Source organism: Canis lupus, chromosome 28 (genome assembly GCF_011100685.1).
Source record: "Canis lupus familiaris isolate Mischka breed German Shepherd chromosome 28, alternate assembly UU_Cfam_GSD_1.0, whole genome shotgun sequence".
NCBI classification, from domain to species: Eukaryota; Metazoa; Chordata; class Mammalia; order Carnivora; family Canidae; genus Canis; species Canis lupus.
The window spans coordinates 29571645-29595978 of NC_049249.1; the positions used below are offsets into that span (position 1 = coordinate 29571645).

At 45.5% G+C, this 24334-nt stretch overlaps 3 protein-coding genes across 4 annotated transcripts in view; 1 reads left to right on the top strand and 2 right to left on the bottom strand.

Annotated features, from left to right (window-relative positions):
- Positions 1–11339: 11339 nt before the first annotated feature.
- Positions 11340–12787, bottom strand: LOC119877677 (basic proline-rich protein-like). Its single transcript, XM_038577980.1, has 3 exons — positions 12437–12787; positions 11781–12236; positions 11340–11522 (listed from the first exon to the last, which is right to left on the bottom strand). The coding sequence occupies exons 1-3, from the start codon at positions 12785–12787 to the stop codon at positions 11460–11462; spliced, it is 870 nt and encodes a 289-aa protein (XP_038433908.1). The 3' UTR covers positions 11340–11459.
- Positions 12786–13679, top strand: NANOS1 (nanos C2HC-type zinc finger 1). Its single transcript, XM_038577965.1, has one exon. The coding sequence runs from the start codon at positions 12786–12788 to the stop codon at positions 13677–13679; it is 894 nt and encodes a 297-aa protein (XP_038433893.1).
- A 4357-nt stretch (positions 13680–18036) lies between these two features.
- Positions 18037–24334, bottom strand: part of EIF3A (eukaryotic translation initiation factor 3 subunit A) — a 36347-nt gene continuing 30049 nt past the window's right edge. For both annotated transcript variants that reach the window (XM_038578936.1, XM_038578935.1), the window contains 3 exons: positions 21710–21935; positions 20798–20979; positions 18037–19264 (listed from right to left, as the gene is read on the bottom strand). In XM_038578936.1, coding sequence (XP_038434864.1) covers positions 19035–19264; positions 20798–20979; positions 21710–21935 — 638 coding nt within the window. In that variant the 3' untranslated portion in view covers positions 18037–19034. The remainder of the gene's footprint in view (positions 19265–20797; positions 20980–21709; positions 21936–24334) is intronic.

The window sequence follows — 24334 nt, forward strand, 5'->3', positions numbered from 1 at the left end:
GAGTTGTCTATAACACCTGGTGCTCATTACATAAAATGCCCTCCTATTAAGCAGACCCAACACCTTGATAAGTTTGGTTTAAATTATTAGAACAGTACTGTGCATTTCAGAAAAGATCTAGGGGTGCCTGACTGGCTTGGTCGGTGGAGCTGAGACTCTTGATCTCGGGTTTTAAATTTGAGCCCCACATTGGGTGTAGAGATTAAATAAAATATTTTTTAAAAAAAGAAAAGAAAAAGAAAAAACAGAGAAGTAAACTACAGATCTATACCACCTGGGGAGACCTTGTTAGGTACCTGCCAGTGTGTGAAATCTTTTACACACACCGTCTAAGTCTGACGCAGCTATGCTATGAGGTAAGAACTACAGGCATTTTATAGACCATTTCTCTTTGCTTGAACTCCTGACTACATCTTAGGTTGTTTCCTTTGAATAGATTCCTAGAAGTCAAAGCATTGATCCAATGGGTACACATTTGAGGCTCTCTTTTCATTAAAGTTTTTATTTATTTATTTAAGTAATCACTACACCCAATATAGGGTTCAAACTCCCAGCCCTGAGATCAAGAGTCGCACATTCTTCTGAACCAGCCAGGCGCCCCTATTTGAGGTTCTTAGTAGATAATGCCAAATGGCTCTCCAAAAAAAAAAAAAAAAAAAAAAGTAACTTTCCAATGAAAATATTACAAATAAATTTTTTTAATAATAAATTTATTTTTTATTGGTGTTCAACTTGCCAACATACAGAATAACACCCAGTGCTCATCCCATCAAGTGCCCCCCACTTGAGTATTTGAGATAATTTCATCATTCATGTTCTCTGGTCTGTGCCTGACCTATTTCTTTTTAAGATTTTATTTATTTATTCATGAGAGACACAGAGAGAGAGAGAGAGGCAGAGACAGGCAGAGAGAGAAGCAGGCTCCATGCAGGGAGCCCGATGTGGGACTAGATCCCTGGACTCCAGGATCACGCCCCACGGCCAAAGGCAGGCGCTAAATGGCTGAGCCACCCAGGGATCCCTCAATGGAAGTTTTAGAACTGGCTTTCAAATTTGACACACAAAGTTAGGATTTTGATAGGAATAGTATTGAATCTATAGATGAATTTGGAAGAACTGACTTTATAATAGTGAATTTTCTAATACACAAACATAGCTTCTCTTCCCTATTTATGTTTTCCTTAAGGTCTTTTCATAAAATTTATAGTTGTCTCCATAGAGGTCTTGTACATACGTTATTAGATTACTAGAATTATTTTTTTTCCTTGAATAGTAGAACTTATCTGTAAAATCATATAGACCTTGTGTTTTCTTTACGGGGGAGTTCTTTGTGCTAGTATAAATGATCTTTTATCATTTATGTTATTGGCAATCTGCCAACATTTCTGTTTCTGTTCATCTAATAAAATGTAATTAATTTTTGTAAGTTGATTTTGTGTCTAGCAAACTTTACTAAAGTTTCTTATTCTAACAATTTATTGTAGCTCCTTCAGTATTTTTCTACACAGAAAAACCATGTGACCTGTAAATAATAGTAGTTTTATTTCTTCCTTCCTGAACTTTATAATGTTAATTCTGTTTCTTACCATACTATACCAGCTAGAGCCTCTGAGACTTCCAATACAATATGAGATAGAAACTCAAGTACAATATTCGCTATTCCATTTTTGTAGACATGGTTTATCACTTAAGGAAATCTTATTCTAGTTTTCCAAGAGTTTGGATCATAACCATACGTTAAATTTTATCAAATGCTTTTTCAGCATCTATTTTGGTGGTCACATTTTTTCTCTTTTAATATGTTAATGTGAATTACATGAATGACTTCTTTAAACCAACATCTCATTTCTGAAGTAAATCCATCTTGGACCTGATAAATTACCTTTTTTTTCATTACTGGATGGGATTAGCTGGTATTTTGCTTCAGATTTTTGCATGTATGTTCACAATTGAATGAGGCTTGTCATTTTCCCTTCTTATGCTTGTTTTATATCAGGTTCCACTAGCCTTGTAAAATAAATTAGAAAATGGTTATTTTTTTCTACACTCTAGGATGGTTTGTGTAGAAGTGAAATTATTTATTCCTTGAATAACAGAACTTATGTTTAAAGTCAATGGGAGAAAAAAAGATAAATCAACTGGATCTGTTATTATGTGAGAATATTTTTAAATTCTGATTCAATTTATATAAATGTTGTGGAACAATCGAGGTTTTTAAATTCTTCTTGGGGTGACCAGGTAGCTCAATCAGTTAGGCATCTGATTCTTGACTTCAGCTCAGGTCTTGATTTCAGGGAGCAAGATCCAACCCCCTGTCGGGCTCTGTGCTTAGTGCAGAATGTGCTTGAGATTCTCTCTTTCCCTCTGTCCTTCCTCCCCTCAAATACATACATAGTATTGAATCTATAGATGAATTTGGAAGAACTGACTTTATAATAGTGAATTTTCTAATATACAAATATAGTATCTTCTTGATACATACATTATTCTTGAGTTCTTGTTTTCCACCAATTTTTCCACTTCACATGTATTTTCAGATTTATGAAGCATCAAGTCACAAAACTGTTGATTTGCATCATCTTTTATTCTTGATAAATCCTGCCAAATTAATTGTATTAGTCTTTTATAAGAATCCACTGCTTAAAAAAAAAAAAAAGAATCCACTGCTTAGCTCTGTCAGCCATCTATCATATCTTCATTCCCCCATTTCATCAATTCCTTCACTTATCTGTATTATATTCCCTCCTAGTTATAGTTTGCTGTTGATTTCTAATGAAATGGAACTGTGGCCAGAAAATTCGATGTGACACCAATCCTATCAAATTTGTTAATACTTGGTTGATGGCACAGAATCCGGTCAACTTTTATCAATGCGCTATGAGTGCTGGAAAAGAATGTAAATTCTGCAATTATTGAAAGCAGTGTTTACATACGATTTTATAGAATGACATGTATATATGTAGGTACCTATAAACATACAAAGTCAAGCTTGTTAATTGTCATTCAAATCTCCTATATCCTTATTGATATTTCATCAGTTTTTCATTTATATGCTTTTAGGTTAAATTACTAGGTATATGCTAGTTTATTTTTTTTTAATTTTTATTTATTTATGATAGTCACAGAGAGAGAGAGAGAGGCAGAGACATAGGCAGAGGGAGAAGCAGGCTCCATGCACCGGGAGCCTGACGTGGGATTCGATCCCGGGTCTCCAGGATCGTGCCCTGGGCCAAAGGCAGGCGCTAAACCGCTGCACCACCCAGGGATCCCAGTATATGCTAGTTTAGAATTGTTCTATCTTCCTGGTAAATAGAACTGTTTACATTACATAGCCACCCTCCTATCTCTAGTAAAGCTTTTTGCCATAAAGCCTATTTGCCTGCTATTGGCACAGCTATGTCAGCTTCCTTTTCAGCATCTCTTGGAACTTCTTCTTATCCTTTTACCTTTAAGCTTTCTGCATCCTTACATTTTATTTGTGTTTGTTACAGAGGATATATAGCTGTTGTTTTAAGTAGGTTTCACGCCCACCATGGAGTCCAACATGACCTGAACTCATGACCGTGAAATTGAGACCTGAATTGAGATAGAGGCGGCGGACACCTAGCGAACTGAGCCACCCAGGCACCCCTAATAGCAGTTTTTTTTTTTCCGGTCTGGAATTTTGTATTTTAATATTTCGTCCATTTACTTTAAGTAATTTTATGTTTGGATTTATTTCAACCATCTTACTGTATACTTCCAATTTGTTCTACCATTTCCATGATGATTTTCCTTCTGTCCTGCTTTCTTCTGTCATGATTATTTTTCCTCATCCCATTTCTTTACCTCTACTGTTATACCCTCTTTCTTTTTAATTGGCTCCCTATATACATATATGTATGTATATATACACCTAACCTATCAAAATCTAAATTTAATGAACACTGATGTTCAGAATTTTTTCAAGATGGTCCATGGCATGGGAGACGGACAGAACAATCGGTGTGGAGATGTGATTTGTCATATATTAAAGGCAAATTGGGTGAGAGTCCTTTATACTGTGACCTTTACTTTTGTAATGCTTGAAATTTTCCATAAGTTAAAGAATATCACAGTTGTCAGTATCTTTGCCCTCCTCCTGAGCAAGACAAGGATTGTAGGGCATTTGCTCCAGTTGGTCTCCCTGATGTAGATGCTGCTGCTGGGTTTTTTTCTTGTATTTGGCTGTTTGTTTTGCTTGACTTAACCGCAAATTAAGTGACATCATCATCACTATTATTTTAAGTTTGTTTCGAGTACATGACATACACTTCTTCCTTTGCTCACCATTTTCTCCTGTAATTCAGACCTTTCCATCTGCCTGAGGGGCGCGCAAACACACACACACACACACACACACACACACACACACTCATCCACCCTGTGTAGGGCCCCCCCACAGGCCACAGCTTCTCCAGCAGTCTGTCAGGTCCTGAGTGGCAAAGGAAACCTCAATTTACCAGCTCAGCTGACCTCCGGATATGCTAAGGTCTGGGGACTCATGACATTCTTCTGCTAAGGGGCCTCTCTGGGAGGGGGTATAATAATGGCCCCAGAAAATGTCCTATCCTAATTCCCAGTCCCTGAGAATATGTTATCTTACCTGGTAAGGGGGAATTAAGTTGCTCATTAGATGGTGTTGAAATGGGGAGATTAGCCTGGATTATCGGGGTGGGTCCACTGTCATCACACAGTGGAAGACAGAGGCAGAATTAAAAACTGAGATGGCTGGTGAGAGGGACTTAACCTGCTGTTGAAAAAGGCTTTGAAAAAGGAAGGAGGCCCTGAGCCCAAGGAACGCAGGCAGCCTCTGGAAATGGCAAGGAAACAGATTGTTCCTGAGAGCTTCCAACCCTGCAGACACCTTGATCGTAGCCCACTGAGACCCATTTCAGACTTCTGACCTCCAGGACGGTAAGAAAGGAAGTCTTTGCTGTTTCAAGCCTCTATGTTGGTGGTACTTTGTTACAGCAGCAATAGGAAGCTAATAGGCCTCCCACCGAAGCATCACCACCACCTGTTTGCTGTGTCTGCTCCTTGAGATCAGAAGGACGTCAGTCTCATCCACCACTCAGTCCCAGGCCTTGCTGGTGAACACATAAACTTTGGAGCTAGATAGGGCCAAGAAACCACTCAGGCCATCCAATTATCTCAAGTGAGAGAAAACTGAAGTCCAGAGAAAGGAAATGACTTGCTCAAGGCTACTCAGTTTATACCATCCTAGGCCATCACCCCACTTTCTGCTTACTAAGCCAGAGACGCCCCAGGACAGACACCACTGCCAACTCTTCATCATGGATGGGCATTGTCAGGGCACAAGCAATCCCTAGGGAACTCGGGACAGCTGGGAAAATATTATTAAGTATAAGCCAGGTATGACCAGGAGAAGATGTTTAAAATGACTTGAGCAATCTTAAAAACGTTAAGCCCAACAGAGATGTTGATCCACCTATAATCCAAGAGCAGACCCGTGCCAGACACCTACCTGGTCAGCTCAGTTAGGGAGATGCTTTCACCTGAAGCTTTCAAAAGGCCCCATGGGCACCTAGCTAATGGCAAACTTGAGGCCTGCATTCGAGAAGCTTAGCATTTCATGTTTCTGCCTAGAGCCAAAGTGTTGGGCTTTGGGCAAATTAAAAGGTACTTCTTCCACAAGACATCTTTACCCATCTGTCAGGAAAATTGTCATATCAATGCCATTAGAAAAAGATACTTTACTCTGTATCTACCAGAAAACTATTTGAGATTCACTGATACATATTACCACATCTATGAAATAAAAGGTACCCCCTTGGAGGGGGAGCCCTTGTGCAGTGCACAACCTGCAGAAACAGACACAGTAGCTCTGCCTGGCAGTCTGGTCTCATCCCCTTCTCTGACCTTATCTTCCCCCACCCCCACTCCAGCCCTGAGGCCCACTAGAGAACAACCTTGACCTTCTAATGCACCGTTTTATGCATCACTGGAGGACAATCTTGACCTTATAGCTTATCGTTTTATGTATGACTCCTCCACTAGAGGCCCCAGCTTTTACGCCTCCCCTTTTGCAGACGCTAGGCGTTGAAGATGAGCCAGAGAAGGCCGAAGGTCCCATTGAGGGAAACACCTGAGATGGGAGGCAGGATTTGTGAATTCTAACCGAATGAATGTCCACGGGCCAGGAGATGGTAAAGGCCCACAGCACACAGAGAAATCCCACCCACTAACTAGCTGGGAGAAGCTGAGTAGTACACTCTTTAAGCTCCCCCAAACCTCATTTTCCTTTCTGTGAAATGAGTATCACTGCAAATGTGGGACCCGGGAAATTTAACAAAAATCCCCTACCCCTGGACAAGCAGAGCAGGACTGATTCCATTTTGTGCTACACCTGCCACCTCCCCTATGACCCCCACATGACCTGCTTATGGCTTAAGGCGCGGCCCCACCCTAGTCAAGCCACTGGGCACACCCTAATCGGAAATCGGCTCATAACAATGTAACCCTGCTTAGTGCCCGTCAAAACCGCGCGCCGATTCTGACCAAAGTAATAGGCCAGCTCAAGTGGATCCTACAGGGTAAGGTGTAATTCAATCGGCCACCTGCATGTGGACCGACACGACTGTGCAACTTTCTGTGTATCCCATGGGCCACTGGCCCCTACAAAGCTGCTCCGCTGTGTCGGGTATACTTGGACCCAAGCTCGAGCTTGTAAATAAACCCTCGTGTGTTTGCATCGGTGTCGGCTCCTTGGTGGTTTCTCGGATTCGCAATCTTGGGCACAACACAGAACTGCTGGTAAGGTCCAAGGAAGACAGGAGTTCATGCTTAGTACCTCGAAAGAGCTCCATACCTGTGAGCTGCTGTTAGTACTATGACTCCCGGCATCATCATCCGCCCGAGATATCTGCCCTCTGGGCTGTCAGTCTTCCAGGCGTCTGCTGCTTTAAACAAAACTGGGACAACCTGGGGGTTTTTAAGAGGAGACCATGTGGCTGGGAGGAGTGGGGTGGGGAGTGTTACAAAGAGAAAGCATTACTCACTGTACCAAAGTACTTGCTACCGGATAAATAGAGAAGTCTAACCTCTTTCAACTGGAGTTGGTTTTCTTGGGGGACAATCTCTGTCATGCAGCGGAATGAGCCCAGTTTTACCCCTGGCGGCTCCTTGCACCGCCTTCTCCTAGCTGGCCTCCTCCACCCCCTTGGTCCTAAAAGTCGCACAGCCAGAGTACGACCAGGTACTTCCAAGTAGGGACAAATCCCAGCTTTGGAGTGAGAGGGACACAAGTTCTGAGCTGAGCCCTGCTGGTCAAGAGTCACACAACCCTTCATCTGCCCCAGGAGGGCAATCACAGACCCTGCCTCATGCGGCAGTTGTGCAGCACGTGGAGAGGGGGGTTGCATGAGGCAATGCTGTAAAGCACCTGGTCTGAAGGGGGTAGCCCATTGGTCTCAGCTGGGAGACTTTGGCCCAAGACAGGGCAGATGGCAGAAGAGACACTGCAAAGCAAAGCTCCTGCTCCCCGTTCCTTTGGTTTCTTCCCACCCCTGCCCATATGCCACAATTCTGACACGCCTGTCAGCTCCACGTGGCCAGAGCAGCGAATAGCGAATCGTACCTTTTCGACAGAATTACCAAATGCATTTTTTTTCCCACTTTACTACGTGTTTCAAATGGAATGAATTCAGCTGCAAGTAAAATACCTGAGTGGCAATGACTGAGACAATAAAGTTGTTTGATTGTTTTGTGTAACAAGCCACCAAATCATCCACAGAAATGGCCTTGAGGCTTTTTTTTTTTAACAACTTTTCCGAGGGCACCTGAGTGGCTCAGTTAAGTGCCTGACTCTTGATCTCGCCTCAGGTCTTTTTTTTTTTTTTTTAAGAATTATTTATTTATTTATTCATGAGAAACAGAGAGAAAGGGGCAGAGACACAGGCAGAGGGAGAAGCAGGCTCCATGCAAGGAGCCTGATGTGGGACTCGATCCCAGGTCTCCAGGATCACACCCCGTGCTGCAGGCAGCGCCAAACCGCTGCGCCACCGGGGCTGCCCTCGCCCCAGGTCTTGATCTCACAGTCACGAGTTCGAGCCCCACAGCGAGGCGACAAGTGGAGTCTACTTAATAAGTAAAATAGCTTTTCTGGTCAGCCATCCCCAGTGTGCCAGCTTCTTGTCCTCAGGACTTATCACCTCGGGGCTGCCTCGGCTCCATAACCTGCCAGTGGCTCAAAGAAAGGGAAGCCCATGGTCTTTGTTTCTTTTTCTTTTTTTAATTCTTAAAAAAAATTTATTCATGAGAGACACAGGCAGAGAGAGAAGCAGGCTCGCTCTGGGGAGCCCGATGTGGGACTTGATCCCAGGACCCCAGGATCAGGCCCTGAGCCAAAGGCATACGCTCAACCACGAGCTGCCCTGGCATCCCTGTTTCTTTTTCTTTTTAAATGAAGGAGTAAATTCCCTCCCAGAGTCGTCGAACAGAACTCCCCTTACATTTCAGGGACCAGAACTGGGTCACCAGCCCCCTCCTAAACCAATCATGCCCAGGGGAAATGAGATATGTCTGGCTGGATTACACCTGTCACAGCTCAACCCCGGAGGCCAAGGGAGAGACTCATCTGGAATTGGAGTAACAGGCAGAAGGGTAAAGTGCCTGCCACTTTATATGATGAGCCCCTCGAGGATCAGAGGAAGGAGTGGGAACCCAGAGTGGTTAAGTCCCTCCTCCAAGGCCACATGTGACTTTGCAGAAGGGCAAGGATGAAAACAGGGCCAGCAGCTCAAGAAGCTTCTTCCACTTCAGCACAGTGCCTCTCGACTAACTATAGCTCACTCGAAGCCTCTGAAGGACAGAAGCCCCACCGCCAGGACTCCCTGAGCTTGGCCACAGGCATGATATGGCCAAAGTCAACCCTGTTAGAGAAGAGAGCCCCCAGGGCACCCAAATGTGCCCAACCCACATACAAGCCCCAAAGCTGGGGGAGCCAAAGCACCTCCTGCCCCAGAAAGAGCTTGGCAGGCAAGTGGGCAGGAACCCAGAGCCTGACCAACAGCATCTCTGTAGAGGCCTGGACCCCTGCCAAGCCGTCCCATTCCCCAGAGCTGACCTCATATTTCTGAAGATCCTCAAGACTCTCAGGCTGGGGGCTGGGAGCCCTGCAGAGAGGTGGGAATGTAAAATCCAAGAGCCCACCCCACCGCCCACCCCTGTCCTGCCAGGGCCGTCTGCCTGTGTTTTGCAGGCCCCGTTCCAGAAGAAACTGAGCAACACCCTCTATCCTCCGGGATGAGGCCTGTCCCAACCTGCCTTCCTGGCTCCACCAATCAGAGGGTATCTCTTGAAGAAATTTTCACACTCAGGCATTTTCTGTCCGTTTTGTTCCAGACTTCTGAAGGGGAACGAAAAACGGGCAGACTTCATCATGGTGCTAAGACCATCTCTGGAGTCTGTTCCGCCACCCCAAGAAGAGCTGAGGAGCTCCTGCCCAGCTGAGATCTGTGCTTAGTGGGAGCAGTAATGGTTTACTAAAGGCACAGGGGGCCCTGGCACCGGCTCTGGCCTTTCTGCGGTAACAGCGAAAGTCCCAGGACACTGAGACCACACGTGCTGGCGAGGAAAAAAAAAAAAAATCCTGGGGCATCCTGGTGACTCAGTGGTTGAGCGCCTGCCTTCGGCTCAGGTTGTGATCCCGGGGTTCTGGGATCAAGTCCTGCCTCGGGCTCCTCGCAGGGAGTCTGCTTCTCCCTCTGCCTATGTCTCCGCCTCTGTGTCTCTCACAAATAAAATCTTAAAAAAAAAAAATCCTTCATGCACTCTGCCTCCACTTCCAGACATTCTTTCCAGGAAAGACCTTGTTTTCCAAACAGCTTACGGTGGGCAAGGCAGATGGCAGATAAGGGGAGCAGCCTGGGGAAAGGGCGAGCCCCCTAGGACACAGGAGCTCCCTTCCACCTCTTTCCGGGGCATCTCTTTGCTGTCATCATGACCTACCCACCCAGCCTGCAGCTCCATAGCAAGGCATTTGCTCTTACCCTTCTTCACTTAAAAGTTTTAATTCCACCTTGTAAACCAAACCAAACAAATAAGAAACCCCCACCAAGGGCTAAAAATCATGTGGGAGAGGAAAGGTCTCACTGACTAGCCATGCTCTCTTTGGCCCGACCAAGGGGAAGCCGGCACAGCAGCTGGCAGTTTTCAACCTTCCTTACACAAGTTTTTCTGAGAACAGTGGCTCCCACTCCTCAGAGCTGAAAAGCCTGTGTACCTTGAAAGTATGCAAGCTGCAGGGCTGTGCGAACCAGTAGAATTTTCCATTTATAGAATAATAATCTTCATACCACTCTAGGGGCCGGTGTTCTCGTGGTAAGAGCTCAGAGCTCCGTGTCAGCAAACCTGCCACGCTTCTGCGGGCTCTTTTTATTTATTTTTGGTGGGAGAGGGGGAGGGGAAAAAAAAGGAATGACTTTTTAGCTTGAGTGCCAACACAAACTTGAGAAAGGAACTGGGTTGGCAAGTGCAGAGTATTACTGCCTGGTTTCATGACTTAAATCAACCGTTAGCGAGTAGGAGGTGAGGAAGAGGCTGAGAAACATATCTTCAAGCCTAAACGCAGACAGGTGGCCAGAACAGGCATCATGTGACTGCCCGAGTCCTTCCCTGTGCCTGCCACCTGGCTTCTGGATTGCTCCCTGAGGGCAGGGGTCCAAGCAAAAGGCAAATGGCCCCATCTCATTTCTCTTCTTCCACATTTGATTTCTGCTGATGCACACACACACACACACACACACACACACACACAGACTTGGAGTCTGAAATACCTTCGGGGTCCATGTGTAACAGGAAGGTCACCCAGCCATTCGTCAAAGGGCCTAAGTTCTAGTTCTGGCTGTGACGTATGCACTGTGTGACCTTGAAGAAAACCTTCTCTTCTCTGGGTCTCATTCTCTTCATCTATAAAGTAAGGTTGGACTGAATGATCCCACAGGTCCCTTCCACGGCTGACATTGATTCTCTCATTCATTCTAATGGCAACCGGTGCCAGCATGAGGTTCTGGGCAGCCCCTCTGGGCCATTCTAAACCTGCTGGATGGGGCCAGACCCAAGGGCATAGCCTCCTGCCAAACGAGGGCTGTCAGCACCAGCTGCCCCCACCCCGCAGCCCTGTTTCAATAGCCGGAGCCCACAGCCAGAGCGAGGAAGGAAAGTCCTGATCCGCCCGCCAGTCCCCCGGAACCCTTAAGAAGTCTTCCCAAGGGATCCCCGGGGGGCTCAGCGGTTTGGCGCCTGCCTTTGGCCCAGGGTGTGATCCTGGAGTCCTGGGATCGAGTCCCGCGTCCCTGCATGGAGCCTGCTTCTCCCTCTGCCTGTGTCTCTGCCTCTCTCTGTGTCTCTCTCATGAATAAATAAATAAAATCTTTAAAAAAGGAAAAAACAACTCTTCCCAGTCCCCAAAACCTTTCCTACGCTCCATCTTGTAAAAAGCGTTGTCTCTTGCGAGAAGGGCATGACCACCTCACATCCTCCTAAAAAACAAAACAAAACAAAAAACTTCCAGTTTATCTTCCATTGTTTTCACAAAAATATTGGACTCATTTTAAAGTATCTAACTGTGACGCTGAGCATGCTTTTCTTTTTCAAGCTGCACGTACAGCCTCCCCGACCCCGGGGGTGTGGAGCTCCGCGCACACACACCAATCACGGCCCGAGGGTGGGAGATTTTCTGGCCCGACCCCCTCCCTGCCTAAGTCAGGGGCTCACGGCCACCCCGGCTCTCGGCACACCTGTTGGGAGTCGGCTGCGCGCCTTGGGGAAGTCCTGATGCCTCCACCGCTTCCTAAGGCAAGAACCATAACCTCTCTGAACCTCCGAGGCCGGCGCGAAGCCTTCCCGGGCTGACAGCTCTCCAGGGCGCTGCGCAAGGGGAAGTGAGTGCCTCGAGCGTCGGGCAGCTCCGTCTCCACCACCGCATCCCCAGCGCGCGCCAAATCCTGCCTCTCCGGAGCTTCTCCTGCTGATGCTGGGGCGCGGCGGGGGGGGGGGGGCTCCTCCGAAGGCTGACCTGGGGCATTCAAGGCGGGAGGTGGGTGCGCGCACCTTGGGGCATCCCCCCATCCCCGTGCCTGCCCGTGTGCTCCGCGACTCTCACCCCCGGGCGGAGGGAGACCCAGGCCTGGCCACCGGCTCCAAACCAAAGCACGGCGCTCGGGCGAAGATGGGCCGCGGCGGCCGGCCCTCCCCTCCCCTCCCCTCCCCTCCCCTCCTGTTCCCCGCTCTCCTTTCCCTTCCCTTCCCTTCCCCTCGCAGCCCCGCAGGCAGGACACGCCCCCTCCCGCAGATGGACCAATCGGCGTCCCGAGCGGCGCCCGCGGCGCAGGGGGCTCTGGTCCGCAGCCAATGAGCGCCCGGGCCCGAGGCGGCGCTAAGCCCGCCCCCTCGCGGAGTGAGAGTCGCCGCAGCTGGCGAGGCTGGCGCAGCGCAAGGGGCGCGGGAGCCGCGCGGGCCGGACCGGGGCGCGCGCACCGCCCGCCCGCCCGCCCGCCCGCCCGCCGCTGGCGCGCCCGCCTCCGCTCCGCCTCCGTCCGAGGCGCGGGCGGGGAGGCCGGGGCGGGGTAGCGCGGGGGCAGGGCCGCGGCGGCGAGGCCGGGGGAGGAGCGGGGCCCGATAAAAGGCGGCGAGGCGGCCCCACCCCGCGGCAGGCCGGCGGGCAGGCTCGGCGCTTCCCTTCCGTGCGGCCCGCGCCGGCCGCGGGGAGGCGGCGCGCGCGGCCCGCGGCCCGCAGCCCGCCCATGGAGGCTTTCCCCTGGGCGCCCCGCTCGCCCAGCCGCGGCCGCGCCCCCCCGCCCATGGCGCTCGTGCCCAGCGCCCGCTACGTGAGCGCCCAGGGCCCGGCGCACCCGCAGCCCTTCAGCTCGTGGAACGACTACCTGGGGCTCGCCACGCTCATCACCAAGGCGGTGGACGGCGAGCCACGCTTCGGCGGCGAGGGCGGCGGCGGCGGCGGCGGCGGCGGCGGCGCCTCCGCCTCCCCGCCCTCGTCGTCCTCCTCGTCCTGCTGCTCCCCGCACGCGGGGGCGGGGGCCGGGCCCGGGGCGCTGGGGCCGGCGCTGGGGCCGCCCGACGACGACGACGACAGCGACGGCGACGAGCCGGGGTCCCGGGGCCGCTACCTGGGCGGCGCGCTGGAGCTGCGCGCGCTGGAGCTGTGCGCGGGCCCCGCCGAGGCCGGGCTGCTGGAGGAGCGCTTCGCCGAGCTGAGCCCGTTCGCGGGTCGCGCGGCCGCCGTGCTCCTGGGCTGCGCGCCCGCCGCCGCCGCCGCCGCCGCCGCCGCATCCGCCGAGGTGGCGCCGCGCGAGGAGCGGGCCCCGGCCTGGGCGGCCGAGCCGCGGCTGCACGTCGCCTCCGGGGCGGCCGCCGCCCGACTGCTCAAGCCCGAGCTGCAGGTGTGCGTGTTCTGCCGGAACAACAAGGAGGCGGTGGCGCTCTACACCACGCACATCCTCAAGGGCCCCGACGGGCGGGTGCTGTGCCCGGTGCTGCGCCGCTACACGTGCCCCCTGTGCGGCGCCAGCGGCGACAACGCGCACACCATCAAGTACTGCCCGCTCTCCAAGCCGCCGCCGCCGCCGCCGCCGCCGCCGCGCCCCGCCAGGGACTGCCCGCCCGGGAAGAAGCTGCGCTGAGCGCGCGGGCTCCGGGCCGCCCTCGCCCTCGCCCTCGCCCTCGCCGGGGACAGCCGCGCAGCTCGCCGCCGGGCCGCCCGGGGGCGTGCGGGCGCCTTCCAAAGCCGGCGGCCGCGCGCGACACTTGGGAGCCGGGGAGCCCGGACGCTGCGATCCCCGTTTGTCGCTCTCTACTTTCTAGTTTGTGCACATCCGGACGGAGGAGGCGGGGTGTGGATCCCGCTACCTGAGAGGGCAGCTTGATGGCGCCGCTTATTTACTGTAGACGTCCGATCTGTTTGAGATGCGCATCAGGATGCATGGTCTCGATCTGCTCCCTGGATGGTTAGTTTTAACGAGGCACTTTACTAGGTCTAGAATATTTTTTTAAAAGCCTCATAACTGAACTGGAACCTGGCGATTTTATGGAACTGTCGGCAAAATGACTATTTTATTGTTTGGAAACCGTATTTCTTAGTTGTCCTTAATCGGTTACTCGGATTCCAGGTGAAGCAAGCAAGCCCCCCACCCCCACCCCCCGGGGCAGCATCACCGCTTTTGAGAAGTGAAGGTTTAGTAAACTTTCCAGTATTAATTTTGTGTGGGTAATTCCCTCCTTGTGGCTTGTTTCAGTCTTGGCTGGAGGTGTAAAAATGCACAATCTGTAGCAAGTAGAATACGGCTCCTTATCCTTTCATGTACCAGATCTTTTTATGACTGAACTAGCAACTAGCATTTCCACCTTGAAAAATTGTGCCAAGTTATAATCCTATTGTGTATACACTTGGAAATTGGTGCTGTTTAAAAACTTGATTTGTGTATTTATACAGTAACCGTATATATGAATTCATTTATCTTGCCTAGAACTTTGCTACCTGGCCTTTTGTACATGCACACCCACCTCCCCATTTCCCCGGCTCTTTAAAAGCATTTGCAACATTAACATCAAAAGGGAGCATATTAGTTCACGCTGCTCAATTTCAGAGTTCCCAAGCAGTGTAAAGCTCTTTCCAGCTGTTGCCTCTCAAACTCAAATGAAAGATGCGGTCCTTTGAGCTCCGGAAGGTTAATGTAATAACCTGTGTTCAAGAAGGCTTCACTACGGGCTGTGTCTGGCTTTACACTCAGGCAGTCCTCAAACCAGAACAAGCACGGAAGGAATGGATTGTGGAGTGGGGGGTGAAAACAAGCAACACGGCCTCCCTCGTGCTCCCTTTTTCCCTGAAGACCCTAGTCTGTTTCTGGAATCCCGCCATTTATCCACAATTGGAGATAAGACCTTAGGCAAAACCCTACTTTACTGCCCACCCCTGTTTACATACAGCCAAGCCAGATGCCACACCGTGGCTTGTAACTACCCTCAGGACAGATACAGGAGGCAAAAAGGGAAGTGAATTAGGATGAATGTACATGAAATATACAAAATACATGGCTATCTATCTGAAAACAGTCACAAGTATATAGATTCAAGGAGAATTCAGCTCCTTTATTAGACGTTAGACTGCTTTTACATCAAACAGCTTCCTCCATGGCAGACTGGCTTGAATACTCCCTTGAGCGTATAAAAGATGCCGAGGTGAAGACTGGAAGGCTTTGAGCCTTTTTGGTCAAAGGAAGGGGTGTCAGAACAACGGGGGAGAGGTTCATGCAAAAAGTACACTGGCTAAGAGAAAATCCATTCCTGCTAGTCTAGCCTCAGACCACAGAACTTAAGATGTGACTGGTCTCAAACTTAAGTAGCTTAATAAAACCATGTAATTCTCGTGTTGTGCTAGAAAATGTACCAGTTTAATTTTGGCCTTGGAGAGTTGTCAGGTCAATAGGAATTCCTGTTACCTCTCCTACTGCCCCTTCTACACCTTTTCAAAGATCACCCCAGAAACCAGGTATTCTCTGGACGGAGTAGGCAGGCTAAGTACTTTGTATTTTCAAAGGACCAAACAGTCCTTTGAACAATAGTGTTAACACGGTTTCTAAGGTCTCAGGCATGTGGCTTTGACATACTCAATACAAGAATCCCAAGTGAGATGTGCCTACTATGAATTTGATACTGAAACCATCCCTGTTTTACCAAAACAGAACATGTTGAACATAGAGTTCACTTAAGTCTTGAGAGTATCAAGAAAGATATCTGAAAGGCCTTCTACAACTAGTCTGGCAGCCATCATGTTAATTCATTTAAAACAGTCCTATCAGCCCCTCTCAAATTTGTCTTTTTCCAGCTAACAAAACATTGGGAGTTAAAACATACACAGAGAATACTACTATGGTTAATCTTCTAGAGATCTCAGGAAAAGTATACTAACCACACTCTAATCCACTTAAGAGCAAACCCAGAACTCTCAATCTAAAACTTTAAATACTTGCAAAATTAAATTTAGGGTATGGGGCACCTGGCTGGCTCAGTGCACATGTGCCTCATGTGACAGGGCACATGACTTGATCTTGGGAGTTTGTGAATCTGAGCCCCACATTGCCAAGTAGAAGTAGAGTTTAATAAAAAATTCAGGGTAAAAGAAACCCAACTTCTAAAGTTTAAAAAATACAATTAGTGTGACAAAGTTGTCATTTTTACAAGACGATGCCATATATTTGGCTAAATACAATGTATAGAATCGTCAAAAAGTTTTACCAGCTGTACAGGCAGACTGCCTTACCCTGTCCTTTTCTGTAGACACATTTGCAGTGAGTAGCTTTTTATTTCTTCGGATTTTAATTTTCCTATGCAGTCCTTTTTGGAAGCTGCAGAGTAACTCTGATTACAAAAAATTTTGGCCTACATTGTAAATACCCAAAATTATTTTAAAACTATACTACAAATATGTGTGCCTCAAAGGAAAGGGCAACAAAGTTTCAGTGTTAGTCCTAACCTTCTAGTCTGTGCTTAGCCACCTGACGAATTCCTTCACTTTCCAGTATCCAATATGTCAGACTTGTAAAGTTAGAAATAAATCTACGGTCAAAATATCTTTGGTGGGCAGCCCAGGTGGCTCGGCGGTTTAGTGCTGCCTTCAGCCCAGGGTGTGATCCTGGAGACCTGGGATCAAGTCCCACGTCGGGCTTCCTGCATGGAGTCTGCTTCTCCCTCTGCCTGTGTCTCTGCCTCTCTCTCTCCCTCTCTCCCCTGTTTCTCAAAAATAAATAATCTTAAAAAAAAAAAATGAACCAGAGAACACTTAAAAAAAAAATCTTTGGTAAGAAATGAAACACAGGTAAGACACATAAAAGCATCCAAACACATAGATGCCAACCTCTTCCTGGAAGCCACTACAAACAACTAAGGGGATGTAAAAAATCTTTTCTGGGCCACTGTCTCCATCTGCAGATCCATGTATATTAACAGCAATGGTGTTCTTGTTTAAAAATGCAGAAGCCACTGGGAACATAAAGATAATCTAAACACAATGAGTAGGGTTAGATGTTCAGTTTTCCATTGATACCTGTGAATACCTGAGGAAGGAGGTGGCTATGAGGCCTTGAGTAGAAACTTAAGAGCAGGACCACAAAGCATCAGGAGACTCTTCTGCCCCCTTTCTGTGCTTGGGATTCCAACTCCCAGGACAAAGAACTTTCGGGCAGCATATCTGGGAAAGGGTAGGTTTGCAGACTAGCCTAGGAATCTAAGCATCAGACATGCATCCATTAACTCATGTAAACAAATCAGTGTAAATGAATGGTCCCCTGGGGACAATCAGTGCTGTCACAGGTATAGTCCTGCTCTAATGACTGGAGACGCAGCAGGTTACTGCCCCAAGCTCTTTAATTTGTTAAAAAGAAAAGGCCAAAAAAAAAAAAAAAAAAAAAAAAAAAAAAAAAAAAAAAAAAAAAAAAAATAAAAAGAAAAGGCCCTCTCCCCAAAGACCTTTTAAGATTTCCACTTGTTTGAAATACTAGATATTAAGAAAATTAAATGTTGAAAAAAGTGGTTTCCATCACTGTTAACATCAAACAGAAAAGGCTGCATCTGATTATTTTTAAAAAAAGCTTCAGTACTCCCTCTTCTGGCCTTATTAAATAGCTGTGCCAACAGGAGTTCTCACCTCCGCTCAATCTTGGAAGTAATTCACATGTCTGTAGCCACTATCAATTTGCTACTAATATTCTCTAATTTCAGAGGAATACTGAAAGAGTAAACCACCCACCCACCCACATATACAAGCTCACAGAGAGGACAGCGTTACAAGGAAACTAAGGGGTTCCTCAATTAAGGAAGGAAACATCCTAGCCACATTTGTTTTCTACTTGAGTTATTTTTTGCTCCTAAATACGGAGACATTTAATGTCAACCAAAAAAACTCAAATTCAACACAATATACAAAAACTCATCATTAGTAAGTAATAAAAACACTTTGGCTGTAACTACAAATCAACACCAAAACAAATTCTGTAAGTATTTTATTTATCACTGAAGAAAAAACACAGCAGCAAGTTCTGTGTTGGCTTCAATAAGACCAAATTAGTTAATCTCTGACATAGCTACGACATTCCAAAATTGAAGTCAACACAGTCATTACTACAAATTACTTGTTGAAAGAATCTATCCTGAAGAGAAAGGAAATTAGGAAAAAGAATTTAAACAATTCCTCCAAACCACACATTTATAAATATTGTCATATTTAAAATGCTTGAAAGGCATGAATTCTCCATTAATGGAAAAGCAGTTTGCTATTGGCAACAGAAAAGACTCAGCAACAGTTTTACCAAATGCTTTAAAATTTAAAAGCTTTAATTGTTTTGGATTCACACTTGAGCAGTATTCTTGTCATTTCAGTGACTGCAAATTGCTTTATACTCACCTCTCAAGTAAAATCTACAGAAAATCCCACTGTATCCAATGTCTGTAATGTTTACTGCACTTATAGCGAACCTAAAAACTTTCTAAATGTAGTTAATATAGTAAATACCTCAAAATATCTAGAGGTATGTCTCAACCGCTAATGGTGTGGAAGTCGTTTCAGCCCCTGCTTTGAAGAGTCTTCAAATACATTTTCTTTAACAGAATCATACCTCATTCCAAATTAATATAGTATTTCAAAAACAAAAGAAAAAGATCAGTTCTATACCAAGATACAGGTGTTACTCCATACCTGACGGGTTCACATTTTAAATTTATTTTTTAGTTTTTCTTTTTTGTAAACAAATGATTGATGAAATAATGCAACACCTTAAATTCCAGAAAATGGCCTGGCAGTCCAACCTCCTGTGGACACGGTGCACGATCAATCTATTATAGAGGATTAATACAAGTTCATGCTTTTTGTGTTATGGTGAGACAACATTAAAGAATCCAATTTAGACTGGTTGAAGCACAAGTATAATAATCCTTGAATGTGATCAAACATATGAGACATAAGTCTGAATCCATTATCTTGAGATTTAACGTCGTACCGTGGTCCATCCATCTTCATCAGTCTCATTTTTAGTACGACGAAGAGATTCCCTATCTTTCTCAGCTCTCCATGAGGTTTTCTCTTTTTCACCTTCTCTTTCCCTGTCTCGGTCTCTTTCTCGGTCTCTTGAAAGAGCAGGGGGAGGAACACGACGAGGGGCTTCCCGCTCTTCGGCCCGCTCATCTTTCCTGTCATCAGCACGTCTCCAAGAACTTACTAAAAATTTTAATTAAAAGAAAAAGAAAGTAAATTTATACTGTATTGTACTGGTTCAGACTAAACAGAACTTCAACAAAAGGAATGCTTCCAATTACTCAGAAATCCTATATATAAAGGTAACCACAGAGAATCCCCATTTAAAAAAACAATCTAAATATATTTTAATCATTTTGATACAATTTTTGGCAAATTCTTCATAGCAATACACTTGAGAACTCAAATTTGAAACCATTGGCCTGGGAAGTATCCTAATGGTTAAAATAATTTAAGACAAAGTGACAAAAATCTGAATGAAAAATTTTAAAGGGACACCTGGGTAGCTCAGCAGTTGAGCATCTGCCTTTAGTTCAGGTTGTGATCCCGGGGTTCTGGGATAAAGTCCCACATCGGGCTCCCAGCATGGAGCCTGCTTCTCCATCTGCCTAAGTCTCTGTCACTCTCTCTCTCTGTGTCTCTCATGAATACATAAAATGTCAAAAAAAAATTTTTTAATTAAAAAATTTGCTTTTGTTGAGTAAATCATAAAAGCAAAAATGGCCATAAGGACTGCATTATACCTTTACTTTACAGGTATCATATATGAAAAACCCTTATAATCCCATTGTACAAATGAAACATTTAAAGTTTGAGATAAAAAAAAGTTCGAGATAAGTACTTAGTTAAGTGCATTGGCCATTTTCAACATTAAAAAAATTTTTTTTTACTAAAGTTTCAACTGTCACAATTTCAGAGAAAGAATGCTTTACACTGTGCTTACCTACCAAGACTTTACTTTTAAACACCGACAAATTATTTCCTAATTACACAGACTTTTTTTTTTTTTTAATTTTTATTTATGATAGTCACAGAGAGAGAGAGAGAGGCGCAGAGACACAGGCAGAGGGAGAAGCAGGCTCCATGCACCGGGAGCCCGATGTGGGATTCGATCCCAGGTCTCCAGGATCGTGCCCTGGGCCAAAGGCAGGCGCCAAACCGCTGCGCCACCCAGGGATCCTCTACACAGACTTTTAAAGCAATATATGTTTACCATCCAATTAGCCTACTACTATACTGTGAATTTAAATAAAAACTTCACATAGTGACTACTAAGTTTATAAAAACTGATTTTTTTTTAAATTTATTATTTTACAGAGAGGGAGGGAGAGAGAAAGTGAGCTGGGGGAGGGGGCAGAGGGAGAATCTCTTTTTTTAAAAAAAAGATTTTATTTATCCATTCATGAGAGATAGAGAGAGAAAGGCAGAGACACAGGCAGAGGGAAAGGGAGAGAGAATCTCAAGCGGACTCCCTGCTGAGCATGGATTCTGACTCAAGGCTCAATCTCAGGACCCCAAGGATCATGACCTGAACCAAATCAAGAGTGGGGCACTTAACTGACTGAGCCAGGCACCCCAAGAACTGCGAATTCTAAACTGAATATTCATTAGATTACTTTTGATGTTTATACACAAATGAGTGAGGTAATAAAGCCCAAAATTTCCCCAGAAATTACTGTTTTCCAATAGTTCAGCAACGCACAGACCATCCATTACCTTCTTCACGTTCTGATCGGAGAGGAGGTCCTCTTCGGTCTCTGTCATCTCGCCTTTCCCTTAGATCACGGCGATCATCTCTCTCCCGACGACGGTCATCCCGATCCCTATCTTCACGGCGATTTGAATCTCTCCAGCTCGAAGATTCTTCCGCTGGTCCTCTTCTCCACCCTCCTTCATCCCTGGAGCCATTCAAAATGACATGTTAATTTCTGTCATTAGACTCCATGAGAGCACAACCAAGTTGGTGCTCAGAGTTTACAAATTCAACAGGGATGACCCTTTAAATTTATGACTTGATCTCAATCTGATGCCTTAGGTACAGAGGTCAAATGAGAACATCTGTATCTGTGCTGTCCAACATAGCCCACTGTGTGCATGTAGCTACTTAAATACAAATTAACTGAAATAGAAACAAAACATTCCATCGGTAGCACTAACCACATTCCAAATGTTCAACAGCCAAATGTGCTTGCTGGCTACCATACTGAACATTGTAGATACAGATGTTTTCATCCTTGCACAAAACTGTATTAAATGGTGCTGGTCTAGATTAATCACCACAAAGCCACCGAGGCCAGAAGCACCAAGTTAGAACTGTTACCACTAATAAGAGTCAAGGGGAAAAAAAAAAAAAAAGAGTCAAGGGGCTCTTAATAATATAAGGGCTATAAACCTGAGTAACTAAATGACAGGGGAAAGGCAATGGACTGGTGAAGATACCTGTGAACTAAAGAGTCCTACAACCTGCAGACAGCCACACAGTATCAGCCTCACTTTCTCAACTTTGTTAAGAGGGGACATTCAGTTGAGGAATGAGGCATACCATTTCTCAAGACTTTTGGGAAAACACCAGAGAGAATGAGAATCCTAACTGTAATTCCACAAAGAGTTCCAATCAGAGCATCAAACCTAGGTCGTCTGAAGCGGTCCTCTCGATCCCCATCTCGTTCTCTGTCCCGCTCTCGCTCTCTCTCTCGGTCTCTTTCTTTCTCTGGGTCCTTGTCATTTTCATCACGATCTTGGTTCTCTCTCTCTCTCTCTTTTTCCCTATCCCATTCACGTTCTTCTGATGGTCTTGATTCTCGAGGTGGACCCCAACTCTCTTCTCTGGCCTTTTCTTTCTCTCTCCATCCACCTGTTTTGTTTTTTTTAAAGAAGCAACATTTTTTTTTTTAATTCTCAAAAAAACACAGATTGGTAACTATGAACAGATCTAAATGTTGCCATTAATATCACCATTATCAATGCTCATTTAAGACACTCCAGCTTCATTTTTAAAAAATCAAAGCTATGTATCTTATTTTGCAGAATCACAAGGTCCTATTTATGACTACCTATCACTGTTTTTCTAACCTAAAGGGAGGAACATGTAAGACAAAGGAAATTTATATAATCTGGGTTGAGTGTTCCATATGCTGAGATTTCAGATATAAAAATCTTCTGACAATAAACAGACAACACATTTTAAGCAAAAAACTTGTAAAAGTTGAGGCAAGAGCTAGATCTCTGAGAGACAATCTAAATTTAATTAATTTCATTCCTATCTTACAACATTTTCAAAATCTTTATAACCAAAAACTTTTTCAAATTCTTGCCCTCTACCATTTACCACCCATGCAATCATGGAACAAGGATAAATCCTTTGACCAGTATCTCACAGTTAGCCACAGGACACCCCAATAAAGAAACATTATATATATGCACAAATAGATCAAAGGAACAGATTTAAATAAAAACCTATTACAAAGTTAGTAACTATTATTGTTTTTTTTTAGTAACTATTATTGTTAATATTTGTATTACCATGTGCCACAGCACTATTCTAAACCTTCTGTGTAAAAAAAAAATAAATAAAAAAAAAATAAAACCTTCTGTGTAATGAACTCATCTAGTCCTATCCATAGCTTTGAGCTAAGTAGATTCCATACTCGATAATTTACCTACTTGCTAAAATGTATTTGTAAATAAATTGCTAACACGAGCACTCAGGCACTTTTATAGTCACCCACAGACACATGCAGAGTGATCAAATACTTGAGTCACCTGCAGAGCATGTTCACAGTAGAGGTCGAACAGGGCAATACTGTCTTCTTCCTGAGGCTCTGATACTTTAAAACAAGTGCCCTTCTGGTGGTCTATTTACTGATAGGTTTTTACCTTTTTGTGCTTTGTTGGCCTTCAAGCGCTATGCTAAGTGCTATCTAGTGGACCACACACAAGAAGGCAATGGACAGCCGTATAAGAGAAATACTCATGTTAGAAAAGCTTCATTCAGCAGTTACAGCGCTACTGGCCAGGAGTTCAATATTAATGAATCAACAACATGTATTAAATAAGGTATCTTTAAAACAGAAATGTACAAAAGAAGGCTGTGTTCATTGGTTGACAGAAATGTTGTGACCAGAGGCCTTAGAGAACCAAACGTTGTACTACCTTCCCTTAGGACCAATGGTTCAGTACTCATAGCGACTTCATAAAACATCTACTGTGAATTAATGAGAATCCATGACATTGTTATCTCCATTTTACACAAGGCAAAAGAAAGTCACAGAGTCGGACAGAGAAATGAGACCAGAAGATACAGAAATATGGGACAGAAACACAAAGGGCAAAGAAAAGGAGGCTACTTGCTGAGATCTGTGTTTAGAATGCATTACTCTGGTTACTGCACCAAGACTAAAACTGGGAGTGGGAGAGCCTGCAGGGACCAGCAGCAGCCAGAGTTGAAGGAAAGAATGATGGTGGCTCAGACCCAAGTGCATGCAGGGGACAAAGAGAAATGGGTGGATCTGAGGAACTAAAGAGGTAGAACTGAACTAAATGAAAGATTTAACATAAACGACAAAAGAGGGTAAAAGAGAACTCAGGATCTCTAGCTTATACGATCAGATAGATGGTGGCGTCCCCAGAGAGATGCATGTGGGTGTGAACTGTTTCGAAAAGTTGAATGTGACAGACACTTCTAGGTAGAAATGTGCTATGTGCAACATGCAGCTGGAAACATGGTTCTGAAGGTAAGAAAGAGGTCATCTGGAGAAGACAGTAATGGAAATCACAAACTTATATACAACTGCTCAAGAAAACTAAAATATGAAAACATGAGCAGGCCCAAGACTGAGGGGAAAAACTGAGCTCTTCCCATAAGCATAATCCCACAGTTGGAAGAACAGACAACATTAAGTCTATTTTTTCATTATCTACACGAGAAGGCTGGTCTAGGACAGAACCTGAAGAATACCCATACTTAAGGAATGGGCATGGGAACAAGAACCCTCAAAGAAGCAGTCAACAGGCAGAAGGAAAACAAAGCACGCATCACTAAAGCTGAAAAGGGGGTGAAGTTATTTAACTTTTGGTGTGTGGGATATGGAAGCCAAGCCCCTAACATAAATATCACTGCACAGATATCAAAGGGAAGATAAAAGACCAGTTTATCTGGAAACTAATAATAGTCTCATCAAAGTCATACCTACATTAAAATTTAATTTTTTCCAGCAAAGAACTTTTTATTAAGATTATCAAAATATAATTATT

Excerpts from the sequence above, each read along its gene's own strand:
- NANOS1 (XM_038577965.1), top strand. The coding sequence starts at position 12,786 with ATGGAGGCTTTCCCCTGGGCGCCCCGCTCGCCCAGCCGCGGCCGCGCC.
- LOC119877677 (XM_038577980.1), bottom strand. The coding sequence starts at position 12,787 with ATGGGCGGGCTGCGGGCCGCGGGCCGCGCGCGCCGCCTCCCCGCGGCC. Across the intron at positions 12,237-12,436 it reads GCTGCGGCGACTCTCACTCC|GGGAGGGCCGGCCGCCGCGG; the intron begins GCGAGGGGGCGG and ends AGGGGAGGGGAG. Across the intron at positions 11,523-11,780 it reads GCGCAGCCGACTCCCAACAG|GAGGATGTGAGGTGGTCATG; the intron begins GTGTGCCGAGAG and ends TTTGTTTTTTAG.